Raw genomic sequence first — 15,377 nt, 5'->3', positions numbered from 1 at the left:
TTAAATTATCTGGCAACAGCTCTGGTGTACATTCCTGCAAGTCAGCATGCCAATTGGACGCTTCCTCTAAACTTGCGACATATGTGGCATTGGATTGTGTGACAAAACTGCACATTTTAGATTGGCCTTTTATTGTCCCGAACACAAGGTGCACCTGTGTAATGATAATGCAGTTTAATCAGATTCTTGATATGCCACACCTGTCAGATGGATGGGTTATCTTGGCAAAGGAGCATTGCTCACTAACAGGGATGTAAACAAATTAGGGCTGACCGTATTTAGTCCACCGGTCGATAGGCTGTTGGTCGACCGAGATTTCTTTAGTTGAGCAGTCGCAATTATTATTATTTTTTTAATGGTGCCCAAGACGCCTGTCTGATTCGCACCTGTCTCAGTGGACTAATCCATTGCGGAGGCCACGGTGATGGCACTGTCATCACTCTAAAACATGTGATACTGAAATTGTATATGGTTGTATTATGTAAAAATAATGGTGCAACACTAATAAATCTAATATTATTTTTTAACAAATACGCTTTATCCCGCGTTATCCCGCGTTGTAAGGTCGCTGTCCGCGGTTCTGAAACATAGTCTTCCGTGCGCCGTAGAATTGGCGCCTTTCCCTATGTTGCTATGTGCATAATAGCAAAATTAACCAGTATATTGGGATCGAGGCAACAATGTGACAGAACAGCCCTTGCTTCAACCCCTATTCGGGCGGGATTTGATTTACTGGGGGTGGTCAGGTAATGCAATTATGTGCACAAGCTCAAAACACCACCTCTGTCATTTTAGTCACGTCCGAATCTGCCATGTCGGTCATTTGTACATGGCAGGAGAGTAACAATTACAGGCAGAATAACCAACATTTTTGGGGGCGAACTCCAAGGTCCTCTGATAATACTAGTACCGTGCGAATCGACATCCATGTGTTTTGAGAGAAATATTGGAGTTTGAGAGGTGATGCTCATGGTTTGAGCAAGAAAACAATAACTGATTCGATAAATTGAACGAAGTGCTGCGCATAGCCTATGAAGGGCCTAGATGTATCAACTTTCACAGTGAATGTTTTTGTTCATATATTTTGTGGGTGTGAATTGAATATTGCCAAATGCATCAGTACATTTTTTTGCGCCTATTTAATGTTGTTAATAGATTGCAAACAGCATACACTTGCGCATCAATAGCCTTAAAACGCATCTCAAATGCAAATGCACTGTTTAGCTCACATCTGAAGGTTGGGAGGCATACTACGGATTGCTAAAATATCCTAATGATTATGATCACACTTCCTCAATTCAAATATTATGGCTACACGATACCAAAGATGGATGGTATGGTTTAGAAACCTGGGAACCAAATTCAAGTTATCCGTGTAGCCCTGCTATCGCCTGGACTTGTTAAAACTTCTTGCCACTATAGGGGGTGCTGTTTTCGCATTAGCATAATTTCCTCTACAGATTAAACTGCCTCTTATTCAATTATTGCTCTTACTATATGCATATAATTAATACCATTGGATAGAAAACAATCTATAGTTTCTAAAACCGTTTCAATTTTGTCTCTGAGTGATACAGAAGTCATTTCACAGCACTTTCCATGACCAAGAACATAAAATCAAGATGTGTTATGCTGGCTTCAAAGCTCTGCCTATATATGGTCACGCCACCTATGACCCGAAACACACTTCATTCGTCTTCCTCTGGGTGTCAAGAGGACGTCAGAGGAGAAATTTTTTGTTTACCTTGTACTGACGTGAAATAAGACCTATTTCTTTGGCGTGACCGACAACTTCCGGTTCTCTGATTCGCGCTATTTGGAGGTGCGATTGTCTACTGTTTTGCTGCCGTTACGGATGAAAACTATCTCCGTCTCGAAGTTTGTTTGATACATGTGACCATATCATCTTAATGTATGTTTTTTCAATATAGTTTAATCAGATTATTTGAATTTTTTCGGGAGTTTTGCCGTGTTCCGTTCTGTGACTTTTTTTACTTTGGCCAGTCGACCAGTACATATGCTAAATGAAGAGGGAAAGTTGCCATTATGAATGGATTGAACGACTCATCAGGACTAAGGACACATTGATCAACATTCTGATGAAAGATCAGCAATAGTAAGACCCAATTTACGATGTTATTTCATATATCTGTCGTGCATGTGAACTGGTCGCGGGCGCCCAGCTGGTTCTGGCTGGCGTGGCTATGCTAATTTAGCGCTACATTTTGTTTTCGCTATAAAACATTTAATAAATCTGAAATATTGTTTGGATTCACCAGATGTTGGGCTTTCAATATCTGTACGCTGTGTATTTTTCTGAAATGTTTTAAGATAAGTAATTAGTTATATGACGTTGGTCTCTGTAATTGTTCTGGCTGCGTCAGCACTATTTCAGATTGCAGCTGCAATGTAGAACTGTGATTTATACCTGAAAAATGCACATTTTTCAAAAAAAAACTATGCTATACCATAAATATGTTATCAGACTGTCATCTTATGAAGTTGTTTCTTGGTTAGTGGCTATATATATTTTTATTTAGTCGAATTAGTGATAGCTACTGACGCAGGAAAAAACTGTTGGAGTAAAAAAATTGTGTCTTATGCTAACGTGGTTAGCTAATAGATTTACATATTGTGTCTTCCCTGTAAAACATTTTAAAAATCTGAAATGGTGGCTTTATTCACAAGATCTGTATCTTTCATCTGGTGTCTTGGACTTGTGATTTAATGATATTTAGATGCTACAATTTACTTGTGACGCTATGCTAGCTATGCTACTCAGTGGGGGGGGAGTGGGGGGTGATCCCGGATCCGGGTTGGTGACTCGTTAAAGGTTAAAATATTTTCGCGGCTAGAAAAAAACCTCCAGGCTTCCGTAGAAAGAATTATAGGAGGCTGTTTGTAAAAAAACGAATCCCGTCCGAATCGTTCTCTTGGATTAACGGACGTCTGGGGTAATAAATACATAACCAACGTTCTCTAGTAATACTAGTCCCATGCGAATAGGGCTTAGCCTAAGAAAATTGAGGAGAGAGCAAGCCCCAACTTAATAAGGTCTGTAATCAATAGCCTAACTGTTAAATGTGCCTGGACTTATAAATCATCCATATATATCTACAGAAATAAGGCAGATCTTGCTTGTGTTGCCTGTTTGAATGTTTAATAGCCTGCTGATTCCGTGAGCACCAACCCTCAAGCAACCCACCAACCCTATACCCTACTTTTTCTTGATCTCCTTATTTTGTCATTATTACAATTATTATTATGATCATCATTATAACAATAAGTGATGTCGTTATCATTAGTAGGCTTTGTATGGTATCCTTGTATAACCACCATTGAGCTGTAGGCCCAAGAGCACCTTTGTCCTATATTTCAATATATAGGCTAGTTTGTCATAACCAATTTATTGATGTGAATATCATATGCTATAGGTCAGGCCCTATTGGTCACATGCGTACAATGTTTCACGTAGAGAGAGCAAGGGTTGGGGGAATAGGGAATGTTTTCCCTAAACAAATTAGGGATTTTGGTAACAGAACTTTTCAGTCAGAAACAAGTAAGAAACTAAATGGATGAAATTATGTTGCAGCTTCATCGCAGACAGCGCAATAAAACACTTGCTGTGCTGTGGGGCCTTTTCGCTGTAGTAGGGTGGAGATCGAGACAACATGCCACACAGGCACTTGCTGTAATTTTTGTAAACACAGTGTGACCATTGGGCTCTTATTTTTTACCCCTTGTTCTCCCCAATTTTCATGATATCCAATTGGTAGTTACAGTCTTGTCCCATCACTGCAACTCCCGTACGGACTCGGGAGAGGCGAAGGTCAAGAGCCGTACGTCCTCCGAAACGCAACCATGCCAAGCCACATTGCTTCTTGACACAATGCTCGCTTAACCCAGAAGCCAGCCGCAACAACGTGTCGGAGGAAACACTGTACACCTGGCGACCGTGTAAGCATGCATGTGCCCAGCCCGCCACAGGAGTTGCTAGAGTGCGATGGGACAAGGACATCCTGGCCGGCCAAACCCTCCCCTAACCCGGACGACGCTGGGTCAATTGTGCGCCGCCGCATGGGTCTACCGGTCACGGCCGGCTGCGACATCGGGCTCTTTCTTGAGTCATTTGTGTCTTAATTATTTCATCAAACAGTGTGCTTCAAGCATCAAACAAGCTCAGTGTATATGTAGTTGGTTTTATTCAAACACATAGGGTGTGTCTGTCTATATATGGAAAAATAAGTTTAAACATTTCAACCAAGATTTTTGTTGTTATTGGGGACAGCCCTAAAAAATATGCACATCCCTGTTAGTGAGCATTTCTCCTTTGCCAAGATAATCCATCCACCTGACAGGTGTGGCATATCAAGAAGCTGATTAAACAGCATGATCATTGCATAGGTGCACCTTGTGCTGGGGACAATAAAAGGCCACTCTAAAATGTGCAGTTTCATGACACAACACAATGCCACAGATGTCTCAAGTTTTGAGGGGGTGTGCAATTGGCATGCTGACTGCAGGAATGTCCACCAGAGCTGTTGCCAGAGAATTTAATATTAATGTCTCTACCATAAGCCGCCTCCAGCGTTGTTTTAGAGAATCTGGCAGTACGTCCAATCGGCCTCACAACCGCAGACCCCGTGTAACCACACCAGCCCAGGACCTCCACATCCGGCTTCTTCACCTGCTGGATCGTCTGAGACCAGCCACCCGGACAGCTGATGAAACTGTGGGTTTGCCAACCGAAAAATGTCTGGACAAACTGTCAGAAACTGTCTCAGGGAAGCTCATCTGCGTGCTCGTCGTCCTCACCAGGGTCTTGAACTGACAGCAGTTCAGCGTCGTAACCGACTTCAGTGGGCAAATGCTCACCTGTGATGGCCACTGGCATGCTGGAGAAGTGTGCTATTCACGGATGAATGGTGAGTTAAGCTATGGGCAGCCATAAGCTACGGACAACGAACACAATTGCATTTTAGCGATAACAATTTGAATGCACAGAGATACCGTGACGAGATCCTGAGGCCCATTGTCATGCCATTCATCCGCCGCCATCACCTCATGTTTCAGCATGATAATGCACAGCCCCATGTTGCAAGGATCTGTACACAATTCCTGTAAGCTGAAAATGTCCCAGTTCTTCCATGACCTGTGTCGTGTCTTTGGCATTATTAAAGTGAAGACTGTTATTTTATCAAATCAATTCTCTGTAATTATTATTACGTGATTAAACTAATCATACAAATGTAATTAACTAGGAAGTCGGGGCACCAAGGAAAATCTTCAGATTACAAAGTTATAATTTTCCTAATATAACTTTTCAGATATTTTAACATCTGATCAATTAGTCTTCTAATTAATGAATTCTTCTTTACCTCACGTTAGTCTTATTCCAAACGTCGTAAATTGTTGGTTATCTGCATGAACCCAGTCTTTGCTATGAATCATCCATACATCAATTGTCTTAATCATTTATTTACTAACTAACTAAATATCACAGAAATGCATAACAAGCAAACAAACAGTAGGTATGGTTACAAGGAAATGATAGGGGATGTGCCCTAGTGGGCTAAACCGGTATGGCGGCTTGGTAGACAAAGGGACTGAGAAGGGCGCGAAAGACAAAAGACACTACACAGTTGATAATTATAATAATTGAAATGCTCATCCTTTGCACATGAACGCTCACTCATTCGGGAATAATTGCAATCAATATATATACAGTGGGGAGAACAAGTATTTGATACACTGCCAATTTTGCAGGTTTTCCTACTTACAAAGCATGTAGAGGTCTGTAATTTTTATCAAAGGTACACTTCAACTGTGAGAGACGGAATCTAAAACAAAAATCCAGAAAATCACATTGCATGATTTTTAAGTAATTAATTTGCATTTTATTGCATGACATAAGTATTTGTTCACCTACCAACCAGTAAGAATTCCGGGTCTCACAGACCTGTTAGTTTTTCTTTAAGAAGCCCTCCTGTTCTCCACTCAATCCCTGTATTAACTGCACATGTTTGAACTCATTACCTGTATAAAAGACACCTGTCCACACACTCAATCAAACAGACTCCAACCTCTCCACAATGGCCAAGACCAGAGAGCTGTGTAAGGACATCAGGGATAAAATTGTAGACCTGCACAAGGCTGGGATGGGCTACAGGACAATAGGCAAGCAGCTTGGTGAGAAGGCAACAACTGTTGGCACAATTATTAGAAAATGGAAGAAGTTCAAGATGACGGTCAATCACCCTCGGTCTGGGGCTCCATGCAAGATCTCACCTCGTGGGGCATCAATGATCATGAGGAAGGTGAGGGATCAGCCCAGAACTACACGGCAGGACCTGATCAATGACCTGAAGAGAGCTGGGACCACAGTCTCAATGAAAAACCTTTTGGTCACACACTACGCCGTCATGGATTAAAATACTGCAGCGCACGCAGGGTCCCCCTGCTCAAGCCAGCGCATGTCCAGGCCCGTCTGAAGTTTGCCAATTACCATCTGGATGATCCAGAGGAGGAATGGGAGAAGGTCATGTGGTCTGATGAGACAAAAATAGAGCTTTTTGGTCTAAACTCCACTCGCCGTGTTTGGAGGAAGAAGAAGGATGAGTACAACCCCAAGAACATCATCCCAACCGTGAAGCGTGGAGGTGGAAACATCATTCTTTGGGGATGCTTTTCTGCAAAGGGGACAGGACGACTGCACCGTATTGAGGGGAGGATGGATGGGGCCATGTATCGCGAGATCTTGGCCAACAACCTCCTTCCCTCAGTAAGAGCATTGAAGATGGGTCGTGGCTGGGTCTTCCAGCATGACAACGACCCGAAACACACAGCCAGGGCAACTAAGGAGTGGCTCCGTAAGAAGCATCTCAAGGTCCTGGAGTGGCCTAGCCAGTCTCCAGACCTGAACCCAATAGAAAATCTTTGGAGGGAGCTGAAAGTCCGTATTGCCCAGCGACAGCCCCAAAACCTGAAGGATCTGGAGAAGGTCTGTATGGAGGAGTGGGCCAAAATCCCTGCTGCAGTGTGTGCAAACCTGGTCAAGTACTACAGGAAACGTATGATCTCTGTAATTGCAAACAAAGGTTTCTGTACCAAATATTAAGTTCTGCTTTTCTGATGTATCAAATACTTATGTCATGCAATAAAATGCAAATTAATTACTTAAAAATCATGCAATGTGATTTTCTGGATTTTTGTTTTAGATTCCGTCTCTCACAGTTGAAGTGTACCTATGATAAAAATTACAGACCTCTACATGCTTTGTAAGTAGGAAAACCTGCAAAATCGGCAGTGTATCAAATACTTGTTCTCCCCACTGTATTTACGCTCAGTGTGTCATCGTGATCTCTGTTGGAATCGTCCTTTTCTGTTGGAAAGTTCTTATTTGGTTAGAATGGATACTTCAGAGTAACATTCAGAAATGTTCTTATAGAATAGATGTTTCGGCGGTTGTCGGTCTTCGCATTCAGTCGACATAAATTCTAGCTGCAGACTAGTAATTAGTATCGACGATTTGCTCTTATTCTGTAGGTATCGATAGTCTCAGAGTTTAACAACCATTACAACCTTAGCTTATACTGAAGGTACGCATGGTCTCTACTCAAACCTTAGTCCTCTCGGTAATCGAGGTACGCATAGTCTCTACTCAAACCTTAGCCCTCTCGGTAATCGAGGTACGCTTGGTCTCTACTCAAACCTTAGCCCTCTCGGTAATCAAGGTACGCTTGGTCTAAAGGGAATTCCTCCAGGTGGGGGTTATATTCGTAACAGTAGAAAGGGGCTGTCCCATGACGCCAGATCAATGTCTGTGCTCATGGGGCGGGCCAATGATTTAGTTAAACTTTAAAGGGAATTGGATTCTCTTTCATTAAACAGTTTAAAATCACATTACATAATTTCACAAATAGTTTCATCTTTACTCATTCATTTTATACAATAATTAGATGCAAGCCTCAGAATGGAGGCTCCTGTATAAACAGAGTTATGGTAATGTGGCTGTATTGTCTTTCCTGAGGTCACAATCATAAAACAAAATGAACCGGTCGTAGCTGGATTCTCCACCGACCGTTTACGCAGTCTCCAAAACATGGATTTTGTTCAGTTCTCAAGTTCTGTGAGGTAGAAGAAGTTCCTTTGTTCTACTGTGAACCTCAGGTTGTAAATTCCTGAGGAGACTCTCTTCCCCCCGGCCATGCGGTATAGAGAGAGGGATAACAGAGCCTGGGAGCAGGGGGAAGAGAGAGGTGGTGAGAGAGAGAGAGAGTTGGTGCTGGCTATATGCAACGAGGGCCACGTCATGACACCTAACGCATTTGACGATGTTCAACTTCAATTCGTTGGCACAAAACGTGCGTCAGACAAAAATATTGTTTTGTCTCTGACTGGCATAGAACAGGTAGTGGTCACCTACATTCAATGTAGTAGGTTTAGGCTAGACCCAATATATAAGCTTACATACGTATGGTGGATTAATAGCCCAGCCTATGAATTAACTTCTAATTTACACATCTCGGTCTTCACCTTTCTCTTCTTGGCCAGTTCATGCATCTCCACTGGCCTCTCTCTCTCTCCATCTTATAGATCTTGAACCAGTAGCCTATCCCAATGAGTGTCCAAGAAGTAGCAATATACTGTAGTTTTGGTCACTAATTTTGAGCAATTCAAATAAATAAATATATATATATATATATATATTAGAGGAAAGAAGAACCTTTATAGTGTTCACAATGAACTGGCAGAGAAGTTTGAATGGCGAGAGCTTCTCTGGTATGATGTGATCACATTGGCTGGTGGTAATAATACAACAAAGGCGAATCGTCTGTTCTCTCCTCGCCCAATGTTTATGTTTACAATAAAATGTAACATCAGAATGCCCAATGTAAGAAGGTTTCCAATCAAATGTATGAATTAAGTTAGAACGTTTGCCTATCAGTCTAACTTGCATGAACATTGTGATTGGATGACAGCTGTGAGGGTTATCGAATCAAGATCAAATCCTCTGATCTCCTCGAGCTCATTAATGATAGAATGTTCATATTTGACGATTACAGAAAGGCCAGTCTTATTGGCAAATGACAGGCGTGGCAAGGAGTGGAATGTAATAGCTGAACAGAGACGGCAACCAGGCTAGTCACATAGTAATTCCCTGCTAAAATGTTGACAGTATGGTGCTCGACAGCACATCCGGCTGGCATTCATTCTGCCACTTCTCTGCATTTAGATTGATGCATTACCCTATCCCAGATCCCATTAATTATTATTAAGAACCTCCCCTGGGTGCATTCATCATCTAGGACTGTCTGGAACACATGCTAGCCGGAAGTGACTGATGCCTGCTAGCTACTAACTTTTGCTCTTTCCACAGAAAAAAGAGAAGGCCTCCGCCATGAAGAAGAACAACGCGTACGCCGTGGCGTTGGCCAACTATGCACCCAACATCACCAAAGACTCTGGGTTGTCCACCATCGCCAAGGGCGGCGCTGCTGACCCCAACATGGCGGTTGGCAAGGTGGGTGGCAAAGCAGACCCAAAGAAGACTTTCAACAGTGTGAGCAAAATCGATAGGATTTCGAGGATTATGTTCCCGGTCCTGTTTAGCAGCTTCAACTTAGTCTATTGGGCCACATACTTAAACAGAGAACCTTATATAAAGGATATGGTGCCCGCAACCTAGAGGCCTCTCCCTCCTGCATTGTAATATATCCAAATTACGGGACTAAAAGACTTAGCAAATACGACTAGTATCTGCTAACTCTTGGTTCGTTGGTACAAGACAGACAAGCCCTGGATTGCTTTGTGTCCTTCTCTTTCCTGTTTTTTCTACACCACTTTCTGCAGTGCTTTTGGAAAGAACTGGCCTTTGTAAATACAGCATAAATGTATAATCATGACTTTTGTGCGTTTCGTGATATAATCAGTGAAAAATACATTTATTTTGTGCGCTTATGTTTTATTGACCATTGATGGCTCCATGTTTGAAAAGTTTATGAAAGGAACCTCGAGATGTTTATTTTAGTCAAAAAGTTTTAGAAAATCTTCTTTTTTTATATTTCATCTTATTTTTTATTTTTTTGTGGGCTAAGTATGTAATATTTCTCAGCGACCAGTATTTTTCAATTATGTATAAAGTTATCTTTTTCTATACAAGCCAATACAAAAAAATACGATTTTTTTTTTTAAATGCTTATGTTTTATTGCAATGTAGTATATTATTTTGTTAAACAAAATATCAACATAAGCAAAACAATGTTTTTTGTGTGTTGATTTACCATACTGTGTAATGATTGATTATTAATTGATTTTATTTGCCAGTAAAAAAAAACATTTACCCACAGTACATACATTTAAAAACAAGACAGGGATAACACATAAAAGTCTGACTTATTTCCATCGTGAAGCCTTAAAATGGAATGGATGAAGGGGATGATTGAAGCGTTTGAGGGAGGGTGGGAGCATCAATGATCTCAGTGGAGGGAGAATCATGGTAGCAGACAGGGAAGTCTGACAGTCAGTCAGACACGGACAGGTCCGTAGCCTCAGCCACGCATCTCACCGTCTCAGATGTCCTGTGTAGCCATTTGGCCCAGACTAGGTACAGTGCCTTCGGAAAGTATTCAGACCCCTTGACTTTTTCCTAATTTTGTTACATAACAGCCTTATTCTAAAATGGATTACATTTTTTTAAATCCTCAGCAATCTACACACAATACCCTAAATTGACCAAGCAAAAACAAGTTTTTATGCATTTTTGCTAATTTATAAAAAACAAAAACAAAAATACCTTATTTACATAAGCATTCAGAACCTTTGCTATGAGATTCGAAATTTAGCTCAGGTACATCCTGTTTCCATTTATCATCCTTGAGAAGTTTCTGCAACTCGATTGGTGTCCACCTGTTATAAATTAAATTGATTGGACATGATTTGGAAAGGCACACCTGTCTATAATGGCACACCTGTCTATTTACCATGTGACACATGGTGGTGGCAGCACCATGCTATGGGGATGTTTTTCAGCGGCAGGGACTGGGAGACTAGTCAGGATCGTGGGAAAGATGAACGGAGCAAAGTACAGAGAGATCCTTGATGAAAACCTGCTCCAAGAGCGCCCAGGACCTCAGACTGGGGCGAAGGTTCACCTTCCAACAGGACAACGACCCTAAACACACAAGCTAGACAAGCAGGAGTGGCTTCAGGACAAGTCTCTGAATGTCCTTGAGTGGCCCAGCAAGAGCCCGGACTTGAAACCGATCGAATATCTCAGGAGAGACCAGAAAATAGCTGTGCAGCAACGCTCCCCATCCAACCTTGAGAGGATCTGCAGAGAAGAATGGGAGAAACTCCCCAAATACAGGGTCCAATCTTGTAGCGTCGTACCCAAGAAGACTCAAGGCTGTAGTCGCTGCCTAAGGTGCTTCAACAAAGTACTGAGTAAAGGGTCTGAATACTTATGTAAATGTGATATTTCAGTTTTCTTTTTTATACATTTGCAAACATTTCTAAAAAAAGATTAAAGATTAATGAGGAAAATTAATTATTTAATACATTTTAGAATAAGGCTTTAGCGTAACAAAATGTGGAAAAAGTTAAGTGTTTCGAATACTTTCTGAGGACACTGTATGTAGCTTGTCATTCATACTTCTGTGCAGCACCCACATGGGTGATGCCACTGCTGCCGTCAGGCGCTGAAAGCTCACCACACTTATGTATGACGTAGTTGGTGTTTCACTTCGACAAGCTGTCGCAGTCCTCTCTCTGTTCATTTTCTAAAGCTCATCACTGTGTAAGGATGTTTCAAGTTGTTAAAATTATATTTGGATGATTGTCCTTTCTACATTGGAGGCAGGTGCCATTTTCCTCACGCAAAAAAAGCACTGAACTGTGCAAAAAAAGAAGGGTGCAATTTTGCCCCTTTTTACTTCTATTCGTCAATTTTTAAGTTAGGACATGCGGAAGGCGGAGGAGCTCAATAATGTTGGATGCCAGCCGCCGATAACCCCAGAAGAAGGGCTGTTTTTCCGCAGTTCTATTATCGACGGCGAGGGCAGGTGTTCAGCAGGCCGGAGCGAAGGGCATTGTGTGCTAGCTTAGCCAGCTAGTCCTAAGAAGGACTCCGGTTTTCACAGCAGGTGGGAGGTAGGGGCGACACTGTGTGCTAGCTAACTAGCAAGCTAGCTAGCACAAGGTGTCGCTAAATATTAAGCTAGCTAGTATACGGTGTCACCCTAGCCTCCCATCTGCTGTGCTAGCAGGAGGCGGGGATGACCAGTAGACAGTGTCCTTCCCCACGCCTGACGGGCACGGTTTTCGCCGGTACACAGCAGGCGGGAGCGACACAGTGTGTTAGCTAGCACATAGTGTCGCTAACTAGCAAGCTAGCTGGTTAGCTAGCACACGGTGTCGCCCTAGCCTCCCGTCCTCTGCTGTGCTAGAGGGAGGTGGGGGCAACGGTAGACAGTGTCCTTCGCCACCTGCCTGTCTGGCACTGTTTTCCTGCAGTTCTGTTAAGAACGGTGAGGGCAGGTGTTCAGCAGGTGAGAGCGAAGGACACAGTCTACCGGTGTCGCTCCCGCTTTCTAGCAAGGACTCTTGTAAAAAAAACCTCTAATACTTTCATTTCCCTTTTGACCCACATTCAAAAGTTACTACAAGCATGAAGTGGTGTCCATGACGGAACCATTGGGAAGCTGGAGGGGGTGGGGTGTTCCTGCAGATTCTTTTACGATATACATGTATATCAGAAGGCGGATATTATGTATCAGAGCATTAAAATGTGTTGCACATGTACATGCTTTTCATTCACTGAGGTTTGAGTCCCGGTCGGTGCTACAGTATACTTCCATGTCTGGTTTCATTGACTCTCCCCTTTAAACTGCCCCTAATTAACAAAGGTTTAGCTACAACTTCTGAATCCGTTGGAGAGGATCAGCTTGAGCAAAGTGAGGTGTATAATCACGGATCTACAAATAGTATTCGCTGGCAAATAATAGGCTTTGTGAGATTAAGATTCGCAGAGCTACGCCTCCCCTGACTTAGGCGATCCCCCCCACCATACACACACGCACAACCAGACATTGACTGACTGATTGGAGACAGCTTGTGTCAATTAAATAACATTTCCTAGGATTTTCTACCAGCAGGAAACCTAGTGGATAATGCTGGAAATATTGATGAATGCAAAGTGCCAACAAAAAAAAAGCCGAAAATCATGGCCCTACACATGACATCTTTTGAAAAGTAAAAGTTTAGGCACAGCTTATTGGCAGTTTATTTTGATTTGTTATGAGGGTAGCATTCACTTTATCTACCATCATTCAGTACCTTGGTTATATACATTTTCCCCTCACAGACACAAAAAATTACAAGCGTGTTTACGAGAGAGAGAAATGTCGCCCAACATCTATGTTAGTTATGTACACTGTCACACTGACCTTGTTGATGAAGATTATTGAGCACCCAGAAATGAATGGAACTTATTTTGTCATGAACAGGCTTTGTATGAAGTGGCATCAATAGGATGTGTTGTTTGATTGCTACAATGGTGCTAGCCTGTTCTAAATCCTCAGATCAATTAAGCGATATTTCATAGGTAATTGGGTGTTGATCAAAGACCCTATGGACCAAACACCCACAAGTGCTTCAAAACAAATTTCCACCCGTGTCTACACATTATTATAACAATTGTTTACATTTATATGAAGTTATATCATGTATATGTTTCCTAAGTTTATGTGTTAAATAATGTACATCTTCTACCAATTTGCTCACCATCAACTGTTTCAATGGTTATGTACTGTATAGGGCCCGGAGTCTTTCATGGTCACATGGTCAAGGGAAAACTTAGGGCACTAGCTATGAATGCGTCCATCAGATCTTTACAGATGTTGACATGCAACATTTCATGTTTACATACTGTATGTTTGTTATTCACCTTGCAGTTACAATTTTTTTCAAAAGTTAGATGTTGTGCATAGACATTATACGTCAAATGAAGTCTTCACAAATCGCCTGTGTCTCAAGAGATTTGTGCATATATTATTAACTATTGAAGTGAACATTTCCATGAATACTTCTACTATAGCCAAAATTGGTGCCGTAGACAACAATTTCAATTGTTTTGCTATTTAGTTTGTCTGACAAATTACCCCTAAATTGTGTTATAAAAATCTTCCTAAAACAACACAACCACATAATGGTGTGGAACGCACACATTTGGGAAAGAGTGTTATGTGAAATGTGATACAATGTGGCACTCCTCTCTCAGTCATCACCTCTAGTCTAATCCAATATCAATCTAAAAGGCTGATATCATAGAATTTGAGAACTTTGTCTGAAAAGTCATATCTCACGGGAATCCAAGTTTACTGTTATTATTTTTGATTCGTTTGCATGTCGTGATCTGTCAAATGAAATGTCATTCATGCAGACAGGTGAAAAGAAGACTTCTCAGTGTAGCCTCTGTACCAGTTCAAGTTGCTTGAGAAATGTTGGGATGAGTGTGTGGATGCGATGCTCAGTGTTTGCTACGGCAACATGACTTGAGGGCCAAATAAGGGATCTTGGCACCATTGCAGTTTACCAACAGTTTTACTCATCAGATTGGATATGGGGGTAGAATGAGTAATGTGCTGTTCAGATTATATTAGCTTTTATAAGGACGCCGCATCACGGTTTATCTGACGAAATGTCAAAGCAATAAAAAAAAATGACGGATGAAATTGTCACAACATTGTGTAAATATGGAATGTATTTGTGCTTTGGAAGATGGTGCATGCGAGTGTTTGACGTTGTGTTGTAGGGGGGTGCCAATATACTCTGCTGAGAAGCACCAGCGTTAATGAATTTATTCATATTTATATATATGACTATACAGTAGTTTAGACTGTATGGTCATGTATTCATTTGAGTAGTCTCACCGCCATAGTCTGTATGACACTGCCATTCTACAGTCTCTGGATTGTTTGACTTGAAAAGTGATGTGAAAGATGCAATGGGGCCGTCAGTATTCAATGTACTTAACTGTCCATAAGCTATTGTTATATATTGACGTAGAATCAACAACAAAAAATTACATATTTTTTACCCTCATTTTCCAAATGGTCTGGTAATTTGGAATAATTTTGACCCCCAATATCTTTTTCACGTATTTGAATATGACGGTATAAGGAACATACCCACAGCTTCTATTTTCTACAAACTCCAATTGTAATTCTTTCCATAGCGGCAAACTAAAAAGACAGAGAATATCTGAATAAAGTATTCCATTAATTAATTATACATTTGGGTCTTTTGATTTCTCTCCACTGCTTCTCCATTGATCGGGATGTCATGGAGGAATTACACTGAACAGAAATGTAAAAGCA

The 15,377-nt window shown here is 41.5% G+C and overlaps 1 protein-coding gene across 1 annotated transcript in view; it reads left to right on the top strand.

Annotated features, from left to right (window-relative positions):
- Positions 1–9,688, top strand: part of LOC120061883 (gamma-aminobutyric acid receptor subunit alpha-2-like) — a 55,816-nt gene extending 46,128 nt beyond the window's left edge. The window contains exon 9 of the mRNA XM_039011660.1: positions 9,380–9,688. Coding sequence (XP_038867588.1) covers positions 9,380–9,688 — 309 coding nt within the window. The remainder of the gene's footprint in view (positions 1–9,379) is intronic.
- Positions 9,689–15,377: the final 5,689 nt, after the last annotated feature.

The sequence above is a fragment of the Salvelinus namaycush genome, chromosome 17 (genome assembly GCF_016432855.1).
Source record: "Salvelinus namaycush isolate Seneca chromosome 17, SaNama_1.0, whole genome shotgun sequence".
NCBI classification, from domain to species: Eukaryota; Metazoa; Chordata; class Actinopteri; order Salmoniformes; family Salmonidae; genus Salvelinus; species Salvelinus namaycush.
The sequence above is the reverse complement of the archived record's forward strand: the minus strand, read 5'-3'. Positions and strand labels throughout refer to the sequence as shown.